At 39.4% G+C, this 22,956-nt stretch overlaps 3 protein-coding genes across 3 annotated transcripts; 2 read left to right on the top strand and 1 right to left on the bottom strand.

Annotated features, from left to right (window-relative positions):
* Nucleotides 1-308: 308 nt before the first annotated feature.
* sypl2b (synaptophysin-like 2b) lies at nucleotides 309-4,009 on the top strand. The gene is made up of 6 exons (XM_033969425.2): nucleotides 309-458; nucleotides 608-685; nucleotides 1,141-1,259; nucleotides 1,640-1,841; nucleotides 2,346-2,537; nucleotides 2,782-4,009. The coding sequence occupies exons 1-6, from the start codon at nucleotides 441-443 to the stop codon at nucleotides 2,902-2,904; spliced, it is 732 nt and encodes a 243-aa protein (XP_033825316.1). The 5' UTR covers nucleotides 309-440; the 3' UTR covers nucleotides 2,905-4,009.
* Nucleotides 4,010-4,401: 392 nt separating this feature from the next.
* atxn7l2b (ataxin 7-like 2b) lies at nucleotides 4,402-9,681 on the top strand. Its single transcript, XM_033969423.2, has 9 exons — nucleotides 4,402-4,526; nucleotides 5,204-5,266; nucleotides 5,355-5,658; nucleotides 6,325-6,661; nucleotides 6,753-6,934; nucleotides 7,703-7,871; nucleotides 7,961-8,082; nucleotides 8,358-9,034; nucleotides 9,412-9,681. The coding sequence occupies exons 1-9, from the start codon at nucleotides 4,430-4,432 to the stop codon at nucleotides 9,432-9,434; spliced, it is 1,974 nt and encodes a 657-aa protein (XP_033825314.2). The 5' UTR covers nucleotides 4,402-4,429; the 3' UTR covers nucleotides 9,435-9,681.
* Nucleotides 9,682-10,193: 512 nt separating this feature from the next.
* Nucleotides 10,194-21,768, bottom strand: amigo1 (adhesion molecule with Ig-like domain 1). The gene is made up of 3 exons (XM_033969424.2): nucleotides 21,709-21,768; nucleotides 17,061-17,171; nucleotides 10,194-15,937 (listed from the first exon to the last, which is right to left on the bottom strand). The coding sequence occupies exon 3, from the start codon at nucleotides 15,888-15,890 to the stop codon at nucleotides 14,364-14,366; it is 1,527 nt and encodes a 508-aa protein (XP_033825315.1). The 5' UTR covers nucleotides 15,891-15,937; nucleotides 17,061-17,171; nucleotides 21,709-21,768; the 3' UTR covers nucleotides 10,194-14,363.
* Nucleotides 21,769-22,956: the final 1,188 nt, after the last annotated feature.

The following is a 22,956-nucleotide window of genomic DNA, read 5'->3' on the forward strand; positions in this document are numbered from 1 at the left end:
CTGTGTGTCAACATGCAACCCTCAAAGCCAGTACACCCAAAAAGTATGACAGGAAAAAAAGATCATGTTTTCTATGTTAATCAAATTTTTTTTATACAATTCATGTGACATTAATGAAACAGTAAGATTTAAGGGCTGTGCAGGTCCTACCAAAAGAGGGACACTGTTCATATCATCCATGGTTATGTGAGACAAAGGACAACTCCCTTTAGTGGCTCTGTATCCTGCTCCTCAGTATTTACATTTACTTTATTTACTTTCGTTTTCCTGTTTGAGCTCGAGCGCCTCCAGTGACGCGCTGACGTCACTGATCACGTGTCACTGAAGATCCGCCGGAGTTGGAGAAAAGTTGCAGAAACTCGAAGGGGCTCCAGAAGAAGCGCAAATAAACAGCCAGAAAACGACTGAAAGCGGCGGTTCGCACTCACCCACCTTCCCCAATGGATTCAATGGCCCAGGTAACAGCACTAACAACTCTAAAAAAAAACGTGTGTTAATGGCGCCTGTTACTTCGTGGCAGTGCTACACGCCTATTTGCCAACAACTGCTCCCACCATCAGCCGTGTTGTTCTTGTTGTAACTGATTTTTGTGTCTTTGTTTTATCAGAAAGTGTTATCTTCCGGGTTCAGTCTTGACTTTGGACCTTTAAAAGAACCTCTAGCCTTCATACGTGTTCTTGAATGGGTAAGTTAGTTTATAATACGCAGTAGTAGTGGCAAAACTATGAGTGTGCATGTTTTTAGCAGCCTGGCCATCCCTACAGGCAAATATCTTTCAAATTGATTAGGTCTACATCTTGTGACCAACTGAGTGTCCAGAGAGATTCATGCTTTGAGCTGGAACACAGTTTAACATGTGGTATGCAGTGAAATCAAATGCATTTATCAGCATGGATATTTGAGTTGGTCATATCATAACTCCAGCAATTAGCCAGATCACAGCAAGATCTGGACATTTGTAAATGAATGAAAGATGCAGTATAGTTATGGTTACTACTATGCACCTTTCAAAAGCATGGCATGACTGGTTTCCTGTATTGCACACAAAATAAGGAAGTACATGCAGATGTCCATTGTGTAATCCTATAATGCCCTCTCTCCCGTCACATGCCATACGTGTCTAACTTTATCTGGCCACAGGTGTTCTCCATATTTGCATTTGCCACAACTGGAGGCTACAGTGGCACGACCGGCGTCAATGTCCAGTGTGAAGGCAAGGAAAACACGGAAATATTAGCGAACTTCAGCTATCCGTTTAGGTGGGTTTCCGTAAATGTTTCTATAATTTTAGTGATGCAAAGAAAGGTTTTTGTAGAGGAAGCCAAAATACATACTAAAAACTGGATTATGTGTAGCCTAATTTTGCTCTAAGCCTTTTTGTCAATCATGCTCAAGTTAACTGATTAGTGAATAAACAGCAAGGGCTTCTGTGAGGTGCTAAAACAAAGACTACACTAAAACTGACCAATGAAAAAGTTTAAATGAATTAGGTCATTTTTAAGAAGAGAATTAAAGACATGAATTAATACAAATAACTAAATTGACAATAAAACAGTCTACGGTACTGAAAATTACACACTTCATTACTTAATAATTTCTATATATTGATCTAGCTCTTTTGTAATATCCCTTTGTATAGGTTGGCAAAACATTCTTACCAAGTGCCCAACTGTAAGGTCAATGATACTTCTGAAACTACCTACTACCTGACTGGAGACCATGCCTCCTCTGCGGAGTTCTTCGTGTGTATTGGAGTGTTCTGCTTCCTGTACAGCACCGCTATGCTTGTCCTGTATTTGGGCTACCAGCATGTTTACAGGTCCAGCCGCGCCCCACTCGTGGTATGTTAATACTGTGTACTATAATGTAAATCATCTTTCCAGTCAGATAGTTAATTACACCTGTTGCTTGTTTGTTCATGTGTCTTAAGTTCATACAAATTGAAACCTGTGTTTAAACCTTTGAACTCTCTAAAGACCGTTGTCAGGTATGTTGGCCATGACTGTTGTCGCATGACTCGTACCAATGGTCTACTTACTCCACTGTACATATGAAAGCCAGCTCTCAACAGAATATTTAAGGGAAGCATGGGAACACCTATGAATTGATTTTGAACAGAATTGCCTTTGCCTTTTGGTGCCAAATGTATTTTTTCCTTAGGTTTGTTTGCCTTGATGCAACATACTGTAATTTATAAGAAAATGGAAGTTAAACTAGATGACCTCTATTAATGTGCAAAAGGGAGGGTTATACTGTAGAGGGAGTTACAGTGATGTGTTAATGACGGACCGTGTGACTCTGAGCAAGAGTCAAAGTTTCTACTAAGGTTGTTATGTGTGACCCAGGATCTGCTGCTGACTGCAGTTCTGGCCTTCCTGTGGCTGACCTCTGCCTCTGCCTGGGCCAAAGGTCTGACTGATGTGAAGACGGCCACCAGCCCTGCATTCATCATCACCATACTGGAAGTTTGCAAAGACCCCAAAAACGCATGCACTGCCGGAGTTCTGCCTCACATGGGACGACTCAATGCATCAGCTGTACGTTCAAAATTAAACTTGTATTTAAAAAAACAACAACAAAACAAACCATTATATTGTTGTCAGTAAAAAAGTATAAATCACATCAATTTAAACCTAAATGCTGTAGACATTTATTTCTATTCTGTATTCTGTGTAGCACTTGTCCAGTTAATGATTTTGTAGTATGAGTAATATAAGACAATGCTGATTCAACTCAGTTCTTGGAGTTGTGTTGACTTGTCTACTTCTGTGTCTGTTTCAGATTTTTGGCTTCCTGAACCTTATCTTGTGGGGGGGAAACTGTTGGTTCATTTACAAGGAGACACCTTTCCACAAAGAAGCCAATCAGCCCGCTGATGTGGAGGCAGGAAGCAGGCCATCCTAACTCTTTAATTAGAAGGTGTAACTGTTATTGAGTTATTGAGTGTTTGCTATCAAGTTTGAAAGCGAAATTGTTCCGTTAACATGTTCAGACTGATTGCTTTCGCTATCTGTCGGATTTCTTAGTATTTTGTTTTGTTGCATTTCAAAAATAGCAAAGGAAGATCTAATTTAGATTTACAAGCAAGAAAAATTATATTTGGTTCCCGCTGGTCTTTGAGAACCTGGAATTTTAGGGAGCTGTGGGTCCTGCTAATTTCATATATTTAGTCTATTTAAGTGATATTGAGAACGTGTGATAACAATCATCATTCTTTATAAAACAATGCAATCCGTTCCAACAGGAACCATTGTTCTACATTAAGTTGGTATACAAGTCATTATCTTGGGTCTTTGGAAGCTCTTATAATGAAGAAATCGTAGTACTCTATATTTGTTTAATTTGAGTTATCTAATATATTTGGTTTGTTAAAATGATAGCATAATCAAAACTTAATGTCTTTTGCCAATTTGGTGTTTTTGAGTGTATGTGTGTGGGTTATGTACTCCAAGTATAGCACAAATACGTAATTCAGTAACGCTTTTATATTGTATAATATTTCTGAACACAAATTGTCTTTGCGGTGAAACAGCTTTTGATTAAAAGGGGATATTGCCTCTGTATTGTCTGGAAATCACCAAAACTTAATCAGCAGCAAATATCTTTGATTTGACTCGTCACATTCAAAATTTAGAAAAAGTCAATGTTACGTTGCCAATTTGAGATTATTTGGGTGTTTTATTTAAATCTTGTGCCTTATTTTTTCCTGTCTGGTGTTGGTGTGCACAGACTTCCATGTCATTGTATTGGTTGAAAGAAATGTAAATCTTAGTAATGTTTGGCTACAAAGACCTGGTATTAATTTAACTGACAAATGACTAACTTGATACTACTAATTTGAAATGTGTTTTTATCTTTGCTTTTGTCTTGCTTCTACCTCCACTTTACTATAAGGGAAGGCGAGCTTTGTTGGCTTAATATTGTTTAACTTGATGGTTCATGTTAAGTTTTTGGAAAAGAAAGAATTGGTTGCAAAATGCTGAACAGCATTAAAATCAAAACTGGGTAACTTTTCTTGGGTCTTTATTAGTGACAGGGACAGGTATCTCACTACACAGTACTATCTGCATATTACACATATTCAAGTGTATAAGTATATGTTTTTTTTGTTTCTTTAAAGGAAATCATTTGCTTATATTATTTTCTCTTCTGTCATGCATAGTGTAGTAGTTTTCACCTTCAGTGTATCTGAAAAAGACCTGTTGGTTTAGAAGCTTAAAGATGTAGACTGATTAATGGAGTAGTTTAGGTCAAACATCCCCTGCATATGCACTACTGACATGTACAATTCAACAGACAACATTAACTTTAAACACATAACTAAGTATATGCATGTCAGACGTTTCCTAAGCATTTTTCTGGGTTGATGTTATGGTTGTAATGCGCGCACATGACCGACGGCGTCACTCGGGAGCGCGCAGGAGCAGCAATGGCCGCTGTGGATCGGCGGATGCCTAATCTCGATGATTTTGTCGGATTAAACTGGAGTTGTTGGGTCGACACAGTGGACATTGAACCTTCGGATGGTGAGTCACAGCCCCTGCTCTCTGTCACCCGTGTTTCGGACTAAAACCACTTCCCACTGATTTATTTTTCTCACTCCAACGCGTAAAGACCGACTCCAAACGCAACCCAAACAAAAGATCTGCTGGGTCCTAGCGCTGAGGGGGTTCGTCAACATCCTCCAGCGAAGCACACTCGCCCACATGCACAAAAATAAACCAGCACTTCCTCTGAAACAAGTAATTTTTTGTGTTAAATGTGCACTCCATGTACCTTTTGCCAGCGCGCGTTCGCTCTCCGTGGCCGATGTGTGTCACAGCATCAGCAACACCTGAAGATGGCTAGTAGCAACACTGCAAATGCCTTCAGAGCTTTTGCCACAAGTTACTGGAGTTTCTTACTGATTTATGTGCATTGTTTTCTTATTGTTTTGATTCTATAAGGAACTATGTCCCTGCATTTTTATTGAAAATATTTACATCTCATCTGGGTAATAAATTTTACGCGTAAACAGCACACCATCATTGACTTGTTTAACGCTCAAAAAATAGCCGACAAATGCATATTACCGGCAATAATTTGGTATAGAATTGTTTATTTTGTTATTGGTCTTTTTGGTTTATTTTGCTGTTTGCTGTGGTGAATGAGTAACATCATTGCATAGAGTCATAGCTCATGTCTCTCTGCTTTTTGTTCACAGTCCTGTCTGAAGACACCAAATCTGGGAGGGACCGCTGTGAGACCATGACCCTCAGGAAAGAAGGTGAAAATCAAACCGCTTTTTGCACAATCCAGTGAAAATATGTATCATCACTACTGCATTGTTCCTCTTTTGTGTTCCTATTTCTCAGACATGCCCATATACGGTTACTGTCCAGCACAAGATGACTTCTACTTGGTGGTGTGCAGCCACTGTGGAAAGCTGGTGAAACCTCAGGCCTTTGAGGAGCACTGCAGCCAGAGGCACAGCTTGCTCACTAAAACCTCTGTCCCATCCAGCTCCACTCCACTGCTGCAGCCGCGCACAAATCGCCCCTTGACGCCATCCCAAAATGTGTCCAAAGAAAAACAGAGGGACAGTAGGCTCAAAGATACTAGTGTCCCATCATCCCCTTCCCAGCGCAGGCCCAGCAAACCTCTGAAAGAAGCAGCAAGGTAAGATCAGCAGAACAGATAATAACTAGAAGGTTGATGGTTCAGTTACCACTACCTGCTTGTGTTTTGGAAGGACAGAAACAACCACAGTTTAAATCAGTCAACACTAGAGGTTATCTCACAATGCATTTTGGACTGATACTGTAAAATTTCTTTTTTGTGACAATTTTTTGTTTTGAATCAAGGGTTGGTATCATCTGCAGTTATACAAGTTACAGTTTGATTATATTTTTCCTCTTTTTATTCTGTTAAGCTGATACTGTTAAATTTCTATCAATTATAGACACCCCTATAGTATTTACAGGTATGGGTTAATACTAGCAATAATAATGCATTGGATTTATATAGAACAGTAGTGTGTCGTGACTTTTATAGGTAGGTAAGCAGAATTGGGGTGGACATCAATATTTAGTTGATAGTAATTAATAACACCACTTTTTATACAAACTACATTGCAAATTGGTATTTATTTTTGCTCACATATACTATAGTTCACTAAGTATTATTATAACGCCTGTCAAGACTTTCAAAACGCAGTAGCTGTGACTTGGCAGTTTGTCATATATTTACGAGTGTTTTTAATTCATGCTCTGTTTATGTAAAGACTTGCTTGTTCATTTTCATTTTAATTCAAAGTGTTTTTTCCCCCGCTCTTCATTTTTGCAGTTTACCGACTATGGACAAAATTACTCAGGACAAATCACACCCTCCTTTGCCACAGCGTCCCAGAAGTCAACCCTTGCCTTCAGTGCCCCCTCTCCCAAACCACTGTCGCTCCTCTGCTTCCTCCCTCTCCATCACACCCTCTTCATCTCTCAGACCATCATCTATGAAGCCCCCTGTTCAGAAGCTCACGGCTGCACAACCCACCAGCAGTCCCCAGCGTGACACACGGGCCTACTCCCGGACACACAAAAACAATAATAACAAAACCTCAATAAACAAAAAGTGTGAAGATCAAGACAAGAAGAAGCAGACAAACATTCAGCAGCCTATACAAACTGTGAGTATTATAAGATATATTGAATTCATTGACAGCTTTAATAATATGTTACTACCGTGCCGTTTGTTGTTATGTTATAATTTCTTTAAAGATGGACATGAGTCGACAGCTGAAAACAAAGATCGATTCTGACCTACCAACTGTGGCCTCTTCACCTCGAGATTCAGAGATGACTCCTGTAAAAACTAAAACCTCAGAGTCACAGGGTCCCCCCAAAGAAAACACAAGCCGTTGCAGTAAATTTATCCTCAACACCAACAGCCACATTGCCAGGTAAGAATAATCATTTTAATTACTGTCACTGTATCTGTCTGTTTGCTTATTGGTCCAAAGCATATAGAAATATGTGTGACGAACAGCTACGATTGGTAAAGTATGCAAAATAATAATTAAACCTATGTTACTACCTGATACTCATTTTTAGATGGTGGACAGGGGCAAACATAACTCTGTGGGAGAAATGCTTTTTTTTAATGAAGGAATCAGCCAACCTGAAAAATGCTCACATGTTGAATATTATATTAACATAGGTCATCTGCATAATATGACATTTGTTTGATTGAAGTGATTGTTGTTTTGTCTGTGCTTGTTTCATTTGAGTCATTAATTATATTGATTGTAAACCAGACTAAAATATCTCCACTTTATAATATTTGCACAAAACTGGACACTTTATAACACCAGTCACTTTAATAAGTCATGTTTGCACTGTTGTTCTGATGCTGCTTTTGTATATATTTTCTACCTTTAAGTATTTTATTTGATTTTTTTAAGCATATCTTTTTAACCTTGTGCATGCCCTTATTTGTATTTGTATTTATTCAGTGTGTTTTATGTTGCACTTTATCACCGAAGTAAGTTCCTAGTTTGTGAACTGTGTTCACAAACGATGACAATAAAAAGATTCTGATTCTGTGACAGTTAAACAGCTTATTCTGAGGTGGAATTGCCCTCCAACTCAGCTTTAAACTATATGCTCCATTAGACTGTTATGATTCACATGAACACAACCAATAGAATTATTATGTTTATCTTTCATAGGCCAAGAGACGGCTCAGAAACCACTCCAGCGGAGCAGAGCCCTGTGGTAGAGCTAGAAGTACAGCCTCCTTATCCCTTCAACCAAAGCCTACCATCCAGTGACAACAGCGACAATGAAGAGGAATCCACTGATGTGTCCTCCACACCCTGGCATCCTAAACCTCTTGGGGTACACACACTCACAAAAGGGACTTCTGGAAGTAATTATGCATTGTATACATTAAAATGTGTCTGTCTTTTTTTTTTTTTTTTTTACAGCTGTGCACATTTGGATGTCATGCGTTTGGCTGTAGTGTCTTCACATTTGATCGACGCTTACATCACTTACGGATAGCACTCAGTGCCATGTTGGAGGACCATGTGAACTCACACTTGTGGAAGTAAGAAGCTTTAAGTCAAGATGCCTCTGAATGAGACTTACTTTAAATAGATGCGAGGGCTAATCCACCACAAGGAAATAACTCTGGCTTTTAGTGGGCACAGATTAGTGACCTCTCACATTCGGTGTGTAAAGCTAATGATGCAGTGATGTTTATGTCTGTATTTTTTGTTATACAATAAAATAGTATGCTGATTTAAGTTTGCAACAGAAGGAAATTGTATAACTATTTCTTAAAATGGTGACATAAGTCTAATGATATGTCTTTTTATGCAGGAAAATGCCTCAACCTGCCTCAAATCTCAGGTCCACTCATGCTACACCTTCAACGCGAGCATCGCCGGTCCGGATAGGAGCGAGGTCCAATCCAACTGGTTCATTTAATGTTAAATCTACCTCACTTGAAAGACTCAAAAACACTCAAAATAACTCGAAGAGAACCAAGTCGCCCCCCTCTGCCCCCACTATGAGCCCTGGCGCAGGTCAGCAGTCCTCCTCTGCTGTGCAGACTAGTAAGGCTCATATGGGACAAAGGGAGCTTATGCAAAACACCAAAACTATACAAAAACCTTCTCAGTTATCGCACACCACATCTTCTAAGCACATAGCCCCCTCTAGCACACTCATCCCTGGTTTATTATCCAAAAAGACCCCACCATTGTCGCCTCTACGGCCTTCTGAAAGAAACACCCCACTTTTAAATGAATCCCTACAACCAAATCCTTGCCCTCCACGGAGCAAAGGTCGACCTTCCGGGATAGTCCAGCCCAGAGCTGGGAGCTGTGACGCACAAAAAAGAAAAACACAATCTACTATGGGCCCCACCAGCTCCTCACCGTCCAAAAAGTGTCCCCGCCTGTCGCCCCCGTCCCGGTCCAGCCTGTTCTCCTGGAAGAGGGACAGCACTCAGGATGTCTGGCTTGGGGTGTGGAGGAAAGAGCACACAACTGAAGGTGATTCAAACTGTACTACAATTACCTAGATTGGTCAGTGTGTTACAAATCGCACTTCTGATAAGGCTGCCTCTGCATCACTGCATTGTAATGAATTATACAACAAAATGTTATATATTCTCACTTTCACTGTTACATCAACATCTTTTTGTCCATTTGTATGAAATATTTTTTTAAGAGACAAAATGTATCTCTCTACATTTTATTATTTCATTGATTCATACATTAGTTTTATGAATTGTTGATAAATAATATAATGAATTTACATAAAACCTTTGTACTACATTTATTGAATACCAGACATGTTGTACATTTTTAATTTTTCTTTTACAGAAATAGTGTCAGAAAATCGTAATATTTCTCTCTTCTCTCTGCAGATGACACCCCAGGCCAGTATTAGACCAACCTACAGGGAAGCCAGCACAGTGTGAGTGTATGAATGTGTGTGTTGAACTGTGTTTTTTGTTTTGTTTTTTTATGCACAAGTTATGTATTCATTATTATGGATGTACAGTATGTGTAAATGTGAAATGTCAATTTTTGAAATATTTTTTACAAAAAAAATATGTCTGTGTAAAAGCACCTCCATGTATTACTCATGCTGCTAAACAAACGGGAACAAAACAATAAAGTGAAATTGTGTTTTCAAGTATTTGTTATTTTTATTTAATTTTGTTGTTGTTGTTGTTGTTTTTACTTTAAGCTTTTTACCACTAGAGGGAGGTTTTTTTTTTTTTGTTTTTTTTTACAAAATCTCAAATCAGAAGATTTGATAGTTGGTAAACTGTCATTGTAGTCAATGTAGCACAATTTATGTATTACATTATATAATCTTTAGGTTGTTTTATGCTCATTAATATCTCTTTTATTATTATCATAAAAAACATATAGTTAATGTATGGTAAGAATACATTGACTACAATTAGTCCACAAGATGGCGTTACAACCTTAACTTTGTGTTTAAAAAAAACAAACTGAATATTCTAATCTGACAGGCATAGCAATATTAATAAATTAGTCAAACCAAATAAAAAATTCATATTGTTATATATATATATATATATATATATATATATATATATATATATATATTAGAGCAAAGAGTGGAGTTTTTTCCTTTTGAAATAATGAGCCAACACAGGTATAATACTACATTTTTATTAAGTCTATTGTTATTGTAGTTCAGTAATGCCTACTGGGTTGCATCTATCCTGCAGTCACAGAAGCGAACCATGCAAAGCCATTCCTCTTTAGTTTATTGGGGCCGGTCCATCTGCAGCAGAAGCCAGCATGCTCATGTCTCTGGAGAAATGGTCAATTAAAGCTGTTTTTGTTTTGTGGAGACAATAGATTGTACTGAAGCATTTCACCCCATAAAAAGGTGCTTCGATTTAAAAATGACCCAAACAGCACCTGGCACAAACTCTTGAGGAGCAGGAAACCGATGAAGGCCTGAGAAGGTGTAGTGATCCAGTTATAACCGTTTATATATATGAAAGTAGTTATCTAAAAACAGTGTATCATAGATTATCACAAAATTGGTCTTCTTTCAAATGCATTAGTCTGACTAATTCCCACAAGTTTACAAGAGTTCTAGTAGAAATTATAAAGTGATTACTCTTTCTGTTCTGTTTCAATGAGTCATCCTGAAGTCCCCTGACAGAGCCCCAAAGAGCTGTGCTTTTCTTAAAGTTATTATGGCTTTTGGAGTCAAGTACTGAGTCTGATTGAAAGTAAGTAGTGGCTACATATTCACAGCCCATTACTGACAACAATCTTTGATACATGCTTCATACATTTTTCATTTTGCAAAATACGTCCCTCTTCTATAAAAAACTAAATCCCATCAACCCCACTTGAAAAATAAACGTTTATGTCAAGACTTTTCAAACATAGCACAGCAGCAGACAAGATGCCAAAGACATTAAATTGCACAAGAAATACACATTACATACAAAGAACATATCACAACCGATCAATACGTAACACAGAAAGTGGCTTACATATTTACTGTATATATAGGTGTTAATATATAGGAAGGCAGATCTGCTTTGGAGAGCTCAAAGCCGCTATTCTCCTCTAATGTCCTCTGTGTGTGCCTTAGGATCTCAACAATAGCACTTGAGAATTACCTGTACAATATGTTATCATAAAGGACCCAGACGATGAATTTGATACACCACGGGCTAATTGTATTCAAGAACATTCATTTATGTAAAGTTTTGTCTTTGCTAGACTAAACACCTGAGGAATTTTGAGAAACTGGTGTTTATAAAGATGAAAAAATCTATTATTGTCCCACTTTAGATCATCTTCCTGGTTTAGTCATCCTTAAGTCAAAACTGAATGGCTGATTTAAGACACGGTTTGGTGTTGATTTTGGGCCCAGTTTAGTTGTGTATGTCATAGATAAAGATGACCTATAAAAAATTAAAAAAGCAAGATTCTGTGGCAAAAAGTTTGAGAAGAAAACCAATCGACTTGGGACAGACTTTTGGCCGACCCGTTCTCCTCTGTGCTCGGACTGGTTTGTTGAATACCGTCTGGTGGTATTTTCACCGCTGCCTGTCTATAAATCTCCACCTGGTGTATTCCTATGTGCGATGAGTGGAGTGATTCACATGGCATCACTCTTGATAAGTGTGACTTCCTGTTTCTCTCCCACACAAAAGATGCTGCGGTGGTGCACACAGCAACAGACAGCCACCAATTACAAAAAAGAAAGTTGTCGGGATGCGCGTAAATGTCTTCCAGTTTGACATTTAAGAAATCATTCAGTTAAATGTTTTGTTTTTGAGATGTGTTAAAAGTGTTTTTTCCCATTAGAAGTTACTGCAGAAGTTTTTAAATGTGCTATTTTTCCTCCTTTTTGCCTACCCAATATATAGCAGCCATATAGACAAATGTATTGTGTAAGTTAGATTTTTGTACCTAACCATTTCAGCAGACCTATAACCAAACTTCATTCTTTCATTTTCAGCAGACCTATAACCAAACTTCTCTTCAGTAATGTCATCAATACTATCATTTTAATGGATTGGGACCATACCCTGCACTTACATTTACTGGTTAACCACACTTCCTTCTTACTACCACTTAATATTGTGCTCTTGATATTTGCCTAAACTTCTACGCAATTTCCTGACACAACTTTATGAACAAACAAACAAAAACAGGTGACGTGACAAAGAGATGTTATTCTTGGTAAAAACTTAATATAATAACTACATCTTTAATAATAAAACATGAACAAAGACTTAATTCATAATTAAGAAATAGTTTATGGTTTGGTAACTTCTTAATTAATGCCCTAACTCCTAATCCTAACCCCTCATATACTAACCCTGAATCATTTCTATTAAACCGTTTGTTCATGCTTTATTAAGGCTGATTAAGGGTAATTATAATAAAAATGGCATCTTATTTTCTTTACATATTTTGCATGATCAGTGTGTATTTCGAATAAATGCACTATTTAATTTACCAGATTACTATTTCACTATCTTCTTATTAAATACTAACTGCTAAACTAACAGGCGGGATTTTACCCATAACACCCAGACTGGCTTGACAGTCATAATCTGCTCCATCAGTGACAGGACGGAGAGGCAGTACAAAGCAAACACATTAGACTGGACCAGAGGCTATGGCTTATTGTTTCTGTGACCCAAGATAACGCACCTATCTCCTCTGTACAGACACAACCTTGGCAGCACCTTCATCCTATCAAATGGAGCAGTTAACATTTAATCCCGAAAAAAGCCTTGCGTTGAGATCTATTGAGAATCTATTCTATACGACATGGCTACTGACATGACATGACACTGTTTTAAATGTGAGCTGTGTATTCACAAACTGTCGACCAGATCAAAAATTCTTATTGAAATTTGAGATTTTGTAGCATTAAGTGGGTTAAACTGATGGCTGACAATGGTAGTCTAGTCCATGTCTAGTGTCCTATACCTACCTAACCACAAAGAAGGCAGGATTATGTACAAGTCTCACCTCTGTGAACAAAACAATCACAGTGTACTAGATACGAAAGAGCTAATGGAAACTTACTGGCCAGAAGGCAAGGCCCCAGAGTACATATATGGCATAAACACAGCTTAGTAGTGCATATGATAGTTACGGATAAACAGAAGATAAGTGGGATCTCCATTACAGGTTTTTCCAGTGCGGTTTTGTTTATGCCAGGGATCAGAGGAGAGTAGCCTGAATGGTTCAAATATTACAACCAACATCTCTAAATGTTTTCCAGCAAAGGAGAACAACAATGGCCATTTTATTAGGTACAGTGTGTGCAGAGTAGCTAGTGAATATTTCACAGCATTGATCTATTGCACAGTTTTATTACTACTCTTCACAAACCACATGGCAATATGGCTACGTCTGATATAAAACAATGTATCGTATAGCTGAAAACATCTTATTTTCCCTCAGGTGTACAACAGGTCTCCATTGGCAGCGCTAAGCATTGACTACTTTACATCCAGGTAGTGTAACAGGACCACAATAATAAAAACACATGGAAGATGCTGGCCTACAATGGAGACATCCGCTCATATTTTGTAGCCAGACAAACAAGAGCGTTTTAATTGTGACAAATGTTTTGAAATAATTAGAGAGTATGAAGTGTCCCTATAGTGAACAAATGCAGTTTCTGGAGCTAGCTAGCCGTTATCATGGTGTCCTGGGTGTACCCCTCTTAAGGCCCATAGTTACAGACCCCCAGTCACATAACATTAAAAGGTGACTTCATATTTGAGTTACTTTGAGTTTTTCGTAATAATAATGAGTTTACCTACAGACTGTACAAGATTTCACACAAGAAACAAATATTGAAATGCGCTACAGTGTCGTGTGAATCTAGATTTTTTTATTGTCATACTTGTGCTACTGTTTTCAATATAAATTCCTACATAAATAGACTAGGTGTATCACTCTACCAAAGATGACTCAGTCTTAATGACAGATGAATCGAAGGCTTCCTGTGTCTCTGGCTATCTCCGTCTGGGCTCCTGTGCAGTAAATGCAACAAATGTTTACATAAGATGCGCTCTATTCTTAGTCCCTTATGAGTCTGCTATAGTAATGAGCCAACCGTGCATCATGTATGTCACCAGTCTGATTTGTCACCTCCTGAATCCTCAAGTCTACGTCTAATCTTACCAATTCACATCGCCATTCCTTCACAGTATGAAAATTAAGTGCTACACAATTAAATGCTGGAGAAAGAAAGTCCTGCTTATTGTTGAAAGTATCCCTTGTATTTATACGTCCAATTTGATGGACTACGATACAAAATATGGTGGCCGTCTTGTCCAGTTCAAACCACCATCGGCGTATCTGAGAACACTGAGCTTATAGACTCCGCCACGGACTTCTTTCTCTTGCCTTTCATGAGTGATCCAGCCTCTGCATCCTGATCTTCCTCCTCATCCTCTTCGTCCTCATCACCATTGGGGTTAAGTTTGCCATTTTGCCCCTGGGAGTTCTTGGAGTCGATAAAAGCGACGTGGCGGTTTATTTCTGCTTTCAATGCTGGATCCTCATGGGTTGGCGTAACGCTTAGCATGGAGGAGTGGATGCTGTCTTCACCTCTGCCTTTGCCCTTGTTGGGACAGCAGAAGCAGCGACACGGCGTAAGGTAGAGATACATGAGGACCATGACAACGCTAGCTAGACAACCCACTAATGTTGTATACGCCGTGTTAAGAGTTTCCCCGCTTCTATGCATGGTAAAATTATACACTTTTAGCACAATGTAGATGGTCTCGTTGAATGCCTCACTTGTAGCGAAGCACGTATAGGTCCCAGAATCATCTGTCTTCACCGGGTTGACCAGCAAATTTCCATCGTTCGACACTTTGGCCGTTTGGTTAGTTCCTGCTATCACTGGTACATTCCCAGGAAGTGTCCAAGTCTTGAACATGTTCCTGTGCTTTGTATCGCACCTGAGAAGTAGCGACTGCTCCAAAAATGCCTCTTCTTCTTCCTCTTTGAATGTACTGCAGTTCATGTAATCACTGCTAAGGTCAAAGGCGGGAACTTGGGTTTTTTGGGGTCCAGGTAAGACACATGTGTAGTCGTCTTTGAAGTCCACGGCGGAGTTGAGATTTCGGATGTACCAGTGAGCTAAAAGAGTGTAGAGGTCACAATTACAATGCAAAGGGTTACTGTGAAAGTAAAGACCATTTTTGATATAGGCAGGGAGGTTTCTTAGCTCATCTATGGGCAAAACTGCAACTCGATTTGAAGATATGTCCAACAGACTTAGTTTGTCCAAGCGTGACTTGTCCTTTATGAGCTCTGTGGGGAACCGAGAGATTTGGTTTTGGCTAAGGTAAAGCTTCTGTAAGTTGATCATTGTGATAAAAGCTGCACGGTCAATCGTGGTTATTCTGTTGTTGTACAAAAGAAGGACCTCTAAATTCACCAAAGGCTCAAACACAAACTCATCCAGTTGTCGTAGCTGGTTAGAAGACAAATCCAAGTAGCGCAGGTGCTTTACATTAACAAATGCTTCTGATGACAAAAAAGTCATTTCATTGTGGCTAACCAGTAAATTATGGAGGTTGGGCAGACGGTCTGGGGTCCACTCTGATTTGAGCCTCTTAAGTTCATTGTAGCTGAGGTCCAGAACAACAGTGTAGGAAGGGATGTGCAGCGGGACGTCTGACAGGTTCATCTTGGAGCAGCTGACGATGTTGGAGGCGCAGATGCAAATTTTGTGGCAGTTGAGTGGGGAGGTCGTCGTGTGGGACAGGGGCAGCCATAGCAGGACGGTCCCGACAGAGAGGAGCCATGTCCATCTGGGGCAGTGGGGGAGCCACTGAGGTAGTGTGTCCAACATGATGGAAAGCCCACAGGTTTAAACAGATCCCATTGTTAAAGAGTAGGCTGAAAGAAAGAACAGAAACAGAACTGAATGTCAATTACACTTTTCGAGAAATGTTCATTTTGTAAACATTTGCTGGTTAATATACATTCAGAGTTGTCTTTCTTTATTTTACATTTTTACTTAGTTTATCCTTTTTTAAGGCATATTGGTCCTAGCGCACTGTCATATTTGCCAGTGAGCGGAGTGAGATAGCACAAAATAATCTAATAATCTAATCTCTAGGTTATGTTCAAAGGAAAGTAAATCAGTCAAATCTCAGGCCTGGTGTGAACAACAATACCACAATGAGACAATATGTATCACAATATCACAATGGGACATCAATATCAATATATATATATATATATATATAAACAACATATATAAACAATGTTAGTAAAAATGGTACTACGTGTAAAACTATTTAACAGTGTGAGATTATATTATATTATATGTTATTATTGTAATTTTTCTTTGGATTTAACATATTATTAACATGTCTCTTAATCAACTTTTGAGTTTTTCTGCATCTCAAGGGCAACTTCATCCAGAAAAGTGTTACAAGTCTCCCACATGGTATGACAAAACATCACTGTAGTTCTATCCTTTATTGGATTATTCAAAATCAAATGAAAATTGTATAAACTAACTCATAAATAAGTGCTTACTATGGATTAGTTGTGGGTTTCCTTCTGATGGTTGATGTAAACAGCCTTATGCAAGTTGATGTCCTTGACTACTTTACAGGTCTGTAGCCCACAGTGCATGCATTTGATTAATATTATGATGCATTCACAGCTTCCACACGCATAAACTTTCCCTCTGTGCTCTGCTTTGCGCATCTTAAAAACAACACTACAGCGGCGTATCCAAACGTTATTCCTTCTATAAGACACATCCTTTTCTCCCACCTCCTCCTCTCCTTTGGTACCCTTCAATCAGGCACTAGGTTTGATCCGAATCTGGTTAGATGTAACACAAAAAAAAACAACAACACGTAATCTCGCACCATTCACAAAATGTCCTTGTAGACGCGCTGATTTGGCACTGCACCACTCTCCCCGACAACAAACGCGCAGAACATGGAAACGTGAGTCGAGATGAAGAAGGAAGCAGAAGGAACCAAAGCAGCAACAGCCTTACCTTGAGCCAACGCCGAAAAGGATGCAGTGTCTCCGGGTGGTATCTACACAGCTCCTCGGTGTTCGTATCGCTCCATCCAGCCCGTTTGTCTCTCTGTGCGTGCGTCAAGTTCTGAAGAAGACAACGGCGGATGTAAAAGGAAAAAAAAGAAAAAGAGGAGGGCGAACACTACACTAGAGATGCCCTCGCCAGAATAAGCCACGCGCCATGTCAAAATTACGCAAAAAACATTACGTAAAGCGCAGTGGACCCTTTGAGCGGTGACAGGCAAAGGTGGTTTTAAAAGCGCACGCCTAGTCTTCAGTAAACAAGTCGAGATGCGCGGATAATTGGCGTCGTTTGAGCCAGATCTGAGTGCTGTCTGCTCCTATCAGCGGCCACTGGCATAATTAGCAGGGAGCAGCCTCCGAGTGACAGCACCCGGAGAGGAGAGGCGCAGTGCGGTGTGGCGAAGCGCGTACAGGCCGCCGCTGTCTGTCCGTCTCTGCAGCAGTGCGTTCAGACGCGTTCAAGAAGGCGCTGTTTGACACTGCCGCAAGCCCTGACTCAAATGAACCCGATACATGCGGATACACAATACCAGATGTCACCAGTGAGAAGTTAATTAGAGTTTAAAGGGTATTATAAGGCCAAGGGTAGATTTAATTAGGCTTGTCACTGATGCCACTAACTGTGGGTTGAGAACCAGACTTGTCACAGTGTAGTGAGTCCAGACAGTCTGAAAGGCACTGCAGACTGTGGGTCAAGTGCGTCATGTGGGAGAAGTTTAGGCTATTTCTCAGGGTAATCAATTATAGAAGGCAAAACATGTAGTCCTTTGTTAAAACATTGCTTATGATGAACATTATAGATATAAATGGAACTCAGTGGCTTCATACCAAATAATATATAAGTCAGTAAGAACACTATATCCATCCATATGTTCAGTAAGAAGTGAGGTGTGAGCACTAACTAAAAGTCTTGAAAACATACATCCATTGTCTTTCACTTATCCAGGTCCAGGTCACGGGGGCAGCAGTCTAAGCAGGGACTCCCAGACTTCCCTCACCCCGGACACGTACTCCTGCTCTTAAGGTGGGACCCCAAGGCGTTCCCAGACCAGCCCAGAGACATAGTCCCTCCAGCCTCCTTGGGTCCTCCTTCCGGTGGGACATGCACCTGACGGGAGGCATCCAGGAGGTATCCTGAACAGATGCCCGAGCCACCTGAGCTGTCCCCTCTTGACATGGAGGAGCAGCAGCTCTACTCCGAGCTCCTCCCATGTGACTGAGCTCCTCACCCTGTGGAGCAAACCCATTTCGGCCGGTTGTATCTAACTATTTGTATCTTGTCCTTTCAGTCATTACCCAGAGCTCATGACCACAGGTGAGGGTAGGAAAGTAGATTGACCGTTAAATCGAGGGCTTTGGCTTTCGGCTCAGCTCCTTCTTTAACTTCTTTAAAATAAAATAAGACAAATGTAAACATAATGCCAGTTTGATAGTTGCCAGCTTAACTGGAGAAAAATGTAATTTATGCCTATTGAATTATACTATGTCACCTTTTTCCATTATATATTAGATCATCTTAAAATGTAAATTAATTGTTTTGGATCAACATAAAATAATTAGATTGAAAAAGGTGACATGATCAATTTAAATATTGTCATCCTTCCATCCATCCATTTTCTTCCACTCATTCAGGGCTGGGCCGTGAGGGGCAGCAGTCTAAGCAGGGACTCCTAGACTTCCCTCACCCCAGACACATCCTTCAGCTCCGGGTGGGACCTCAAGATGTTCCCAGGCCAGTCAAGAGACATAGTCCCTTCAGTGTAAATGCCATCAAGACTTTACTTTTATGTGTATTTGTTGGAAAGTGGACTCCACCAGCCCAGTGAGTCTGTCTGTTTGTCGTCACGATGTCATCAAGAATGTTCCGCTCCACCTGCTTGTTTTTTGTTGTTTTTTTTAATTGATTTCATTTTGTCGCTTGTAAAATGGACATTGCCGCTCACCACTGAGTGTTTATGAGTCATTGTTTTGATATATCAGTCGTCAGCATTGTATTCACTGTGACTATCTTCAACTAAATATTCATTCAAGTAAATCATCCTCTAACTATGCACTTCACATAACAACAGTGTAAAAGAGGAGGTCTACACAGCTGTTCACAGAGGACGTTTTAAACCTTTTTATGTCTGATCACCACAATTGGTTTCATTTGTATTTTCAGTGCTTTGATAAACCAGTTAATTTGTTGAATCGATCTTAAGCGATAACACTGACCCTGCCATTACCCACTTATGAAAGGCTTGGTGGTTCAGTTCCTCTGTGCTCAATCATACAGATGTTATTTCCATGGGTAAGGCACTTCAACATCATCTTAAAGTAGCCTATATGCAACTAAGGAATTTAAACACATCACTGCATAAACTAAACTATATATATCAATGTTTGTTTTTAATTTTAAAAAGTCAATTGAATAATAATATAAATAATCACATGTTTAACCTGCTAAAAGAGAATTTGTGCTTCAGCTTTCCACTCTCCTTAACAAAATATTGTAAATTGTTTGTAAAGTGAAGAAAGGTCCACTGGGTTTTATGTCTTCTGCTCGACTGGGAATGAGAAGTTCAACTTGGGATACCTGCAGCTTTACCCTCGCATGTTCCCATGGTGCTGGCTGCTAGTTGTAATGAAGTCTTCTTGTACAGCTTTGTTTATGATTGCCCACTGAGGAGGGAAAGCCTTGTCACTTTTACTCAAGTGAATCCACCCACTCGAAGCTTTTGGAGATCTTTTAGGGTTTTCCTGATTTCACACATTTGCAGCGGCAGCAGTGAGCGCCTTTCATTGGGCACAGCTCTGAAGGCGGCGAGTCGAGCCAAAAAGCTGCTGCACCGCCGGGCCTCCCACTCAACACTTCTCATAAACCAGCTAATGAATGAGGATTAGCTCCAGGGGGCAGGGAGCCAGTGCCATATGTATATTATTACCTCCATCACTGATTGAGCATCACATTTGTCTAATGTTTTTCTCAGTACAAGTTGCTTCCCAATACAGTGCATTTTTCACTTCTTAATCAGAGTGGATGGATCAATAATAAGTCAACCGCATCATTTTAGCTTTCAGTTGCATCTATTAGTGCGATTCTCAAATAGATTTTTCATTGATTGTGCCAGATGCCATATGGCCTTATCAAAAAAGTAACATTCACTGAACTGGAGTGAACCAAACTGCTTTTCACTTTTGTCCCATACATTTTGTTATGGGCTATAAAACATAAAGATTAGATTAGAGATCATAGAAAAGGCACTTTAAACCTTTAAACATGATTTTAGTCCCACAAATACAGTTTTCTTTCACTTGACAACATGCCTCACAGGCTCCAATATGGCACACTCAAGGTACAATATGGGCAAATCAATGTGTTAAGAACAAGAGTGTATCAAACAGCTTATGTTTTTCAAGCACATCAAGCCACAAGAGCAAAGTTTGCCCTGGCTGTGATTGGCTGGCAATTTATGAGCCCTTTTTTCCAGCTCAGGTACAATTCATCTCCACTTTGTCATCAGTCGGTGTTATGATAGACCAATGTAACTCAAGCCCCTCTCACCCTGTCACCTTATTCCTCTTGTATTTCCCTTTCAAAAGTCTATTATGTCCATTCTTTGTCCTCTGCCACCTCAGCCCCAGGTGTGAAAGTCCAGGCAGACTTGCTATAGCTCTCAGTTATTGCAGCTCCTGTGTCGAAGATGTGAGATGTAATGATTAATGTCTGACTGCACTTCCTGCTGCAACCAGCACGTTTCCATGGGAACAGCCCTGCGACTCTTTGGGCTCTGGAGCAGCCTGCGGTGGCCTTGTTGTGTCCTGTGTACCTGCTGAGATGGACTTCTAAGCACAAAGCAATTACACTCAATTTCTTCAAAATTACTTTAAAAAATAAAGGCGTTTTTCAGTTTGATTTTTAAATATTTTGATACTTTAGTTAGAAAATACAGATACAAACATATAGCTTGGGGAAATGCAATTATAACATTTATTTACAGGTCCGATATTACACAAAATTGATTCTTATAAGCCATTTTAATGCTGTTTCCTACCCAAAAACATACCTGGGGTTGTGTTTTGTTTCATTCACAGGTTTGAGTAATCCTGGTTTATTAGTCCGTCTACATCTCCAAAGCTCAAAATGGTCGCACCTAGTGATGTCATTTAGAGGTAGTTTAAATTAAAAGCCTCCACTGAAGGTGTGTGGAGTTTAAAAACACAGTGAAGCATTTCCTGTTTTCCTGTAATCCTGTATATAAAACAGTGTCCACCAGTAATCTGAGCAGAACTGAAGAAGCGACTTGGATGAGCAGCGAAATGTCTTCACTCACCTACAGCAATTTGTCCAGTTAACAGATTTAAATTTCATCTTTTGCGATGGATCAGACCTGGACGAGTGCGGGATTACACCTCATGACATCACAAAGTGGTAGCAGAGTGTTTTCAGTCTGAGAGAAGAACTCAGCCTAAATATGCATAGTTTGTGTGTTAAATACGTGTGAATGAAACAAACTCCAGACATGTTTTTGATGAGCAAACAACATAATAACAGATACATAATATTGACTCTTTAACTAAGCTAAAATAAAATAAGAAAAAAACATGATTCTTCTTACCTTTAAATCTTGAAAGTGATGAGTGTCCCAAAATCAGTTAAACTTTACTTTCAGCAGCACACCTGACTGCCGCAGACTGCACCATTAATGATTAAGTGTAGTCAGAATAGTAAAGTGGAGTGGCTCTAGTGTCCCTGGCCTCCACCTGATGTGCCCTGATCAAGTTTCATACATTAATCAAACTCCAAGGACTTCATCAAACCAGGTATTAAATGTGCTGTTTACATGCAATGAGTATGTCCCTGTTTAATGTGCCTTTTAAGCTGACAGTCTTTGTCTTTACACAGGGCAAACTAATGCATGAAACTAGATCCACTCTGCACTTTATTCAACCAGCAGCTGCGGACACACTAGACGTCATGTTCGCTGTTGGCTGTCTGGTTGTAGTTTATGTGAGAGTCGTCTGAATATGTTGCTTACCATCTTTAGAAAGAAAGTAGCTTGATGTCTTTAAAGGTCATATGATTGATACACTATTATATTTGTATTTAGTTATTTTGGCCTAGTTTTCCCTAGTTAGACAATTTGGGGAAGTTTATAATTTTACTTTCTTCTTGGACATGGGCAGCAGATGTGACATACTTAGGAAGTAATTGCAAAACTGTTACCTAGCAACCATGCTGTAAACAAATGCCAAAGCCAGTTTCGTTTACTGTAGTTAGATTTTTAATGGTTATTTTTATTTAACCCGTGAAAAAAATGTATATCTTGTGCGTACATCATCCCTTCATTTCTGTTAGATTTTTTGTATTTAGGACATAGACGGATGGATCTCTTTTTAGCACTCTATGCTACTTTCTGTGATTTTTTTTTCAGCTTTTCTTATCAAACTGCCTGATGTAAAACTAAGACCAATACTGTCTTTTGCTATGATAAATACTGTTTTTGTCATAGACACTATCCCACCTAACAAAGAAACCATTAGAAAAACGTGAAAATCTGTCATATGCACACAAAGAACATTTAAAAGATCATATGAATATCATGTAAAAAAATTTAAAATAAGATTTAACCTTGACTGGACTGGAGGCACATGGGTCAAGGCTGTGTAACCACTGCAGGTTCCAGACATGCATTAGCATGTGTCTGCTGCTCTAAGCTCTGCTGAATAATGCACCTGCCTTAAATAAATACTGTAAGTGGTGTGTTTTACTCATCGTGGGTCATGTTTGTCTGCCCCACAAATCCATTTAAATTATTATTTTTTTTGGAAGGAAGAAATTATTAAGGGGCACCTTGCAACTTTTG

Source organism: Periophthalmus magnuspinnatus, chromosome 7, assembly GCF_009829125.3.
Source record: "Periophthalmus magnuspinnatus isolate fPerMag1 chromosome 7, fPerMag1.2.pri, whole genome shotgun sequence".
In the NCBI taxonomy this organism is placed as follows: domain Eukaryota; kingdom Metazoa; phylum Chordata; class Actinopteri; order Gobiiformes; family Gobiidae; genus Periophthalmus; species Periophthalmus magnuspinnatus.

Bases quoted from the DNA above. Each gene is read 5' to 3' on its own strand.
- sypl2b (XM_033969425.2), top strand. The intron at 686-1,140 runs GTAAGTTAGTTT...ATCTGGCCACAG, and splicing joins TCATACGTGTTCTTGAATGG to GTGTTCTCCATATTTGCATT. The intron at 1,842-2,345 runs GTATGTTAATAC...TGTGTGACCCAG, and splicing joins CCAGCCGCGCCCCACTCGTG to GATCTGCTGCTGACTGCAGT.
- atxn7l2b (XM_033969423.2), top strand. From the start codon at position 4,430: ATGGCCGCTGTGGATCGGCGGATGCCTAATCTCGATGATTTTGTCGGA. The intron at 5,659-6,324 runs GTAAGATCAGCA...TCATTTTTGCAG, and splicing joins CCTCTGAAAGAAGCAGCAAG to TTTACCGACTATGGACAAAA. The intron at 6,935-7,702 runs GTAAGAATAATC...TATCTTTCATAG, and splicing joins ACCAACAGCCACATTGCCAG to GCCAAGAGACGGCTCAGAAA.
- amigo1 (XM_033969424.2), bottom strand. From the start codon at position 15,890: ATGTTGGACACACTACCTCAGTGGCTCCCCCACTGCCCCAGATGGACA.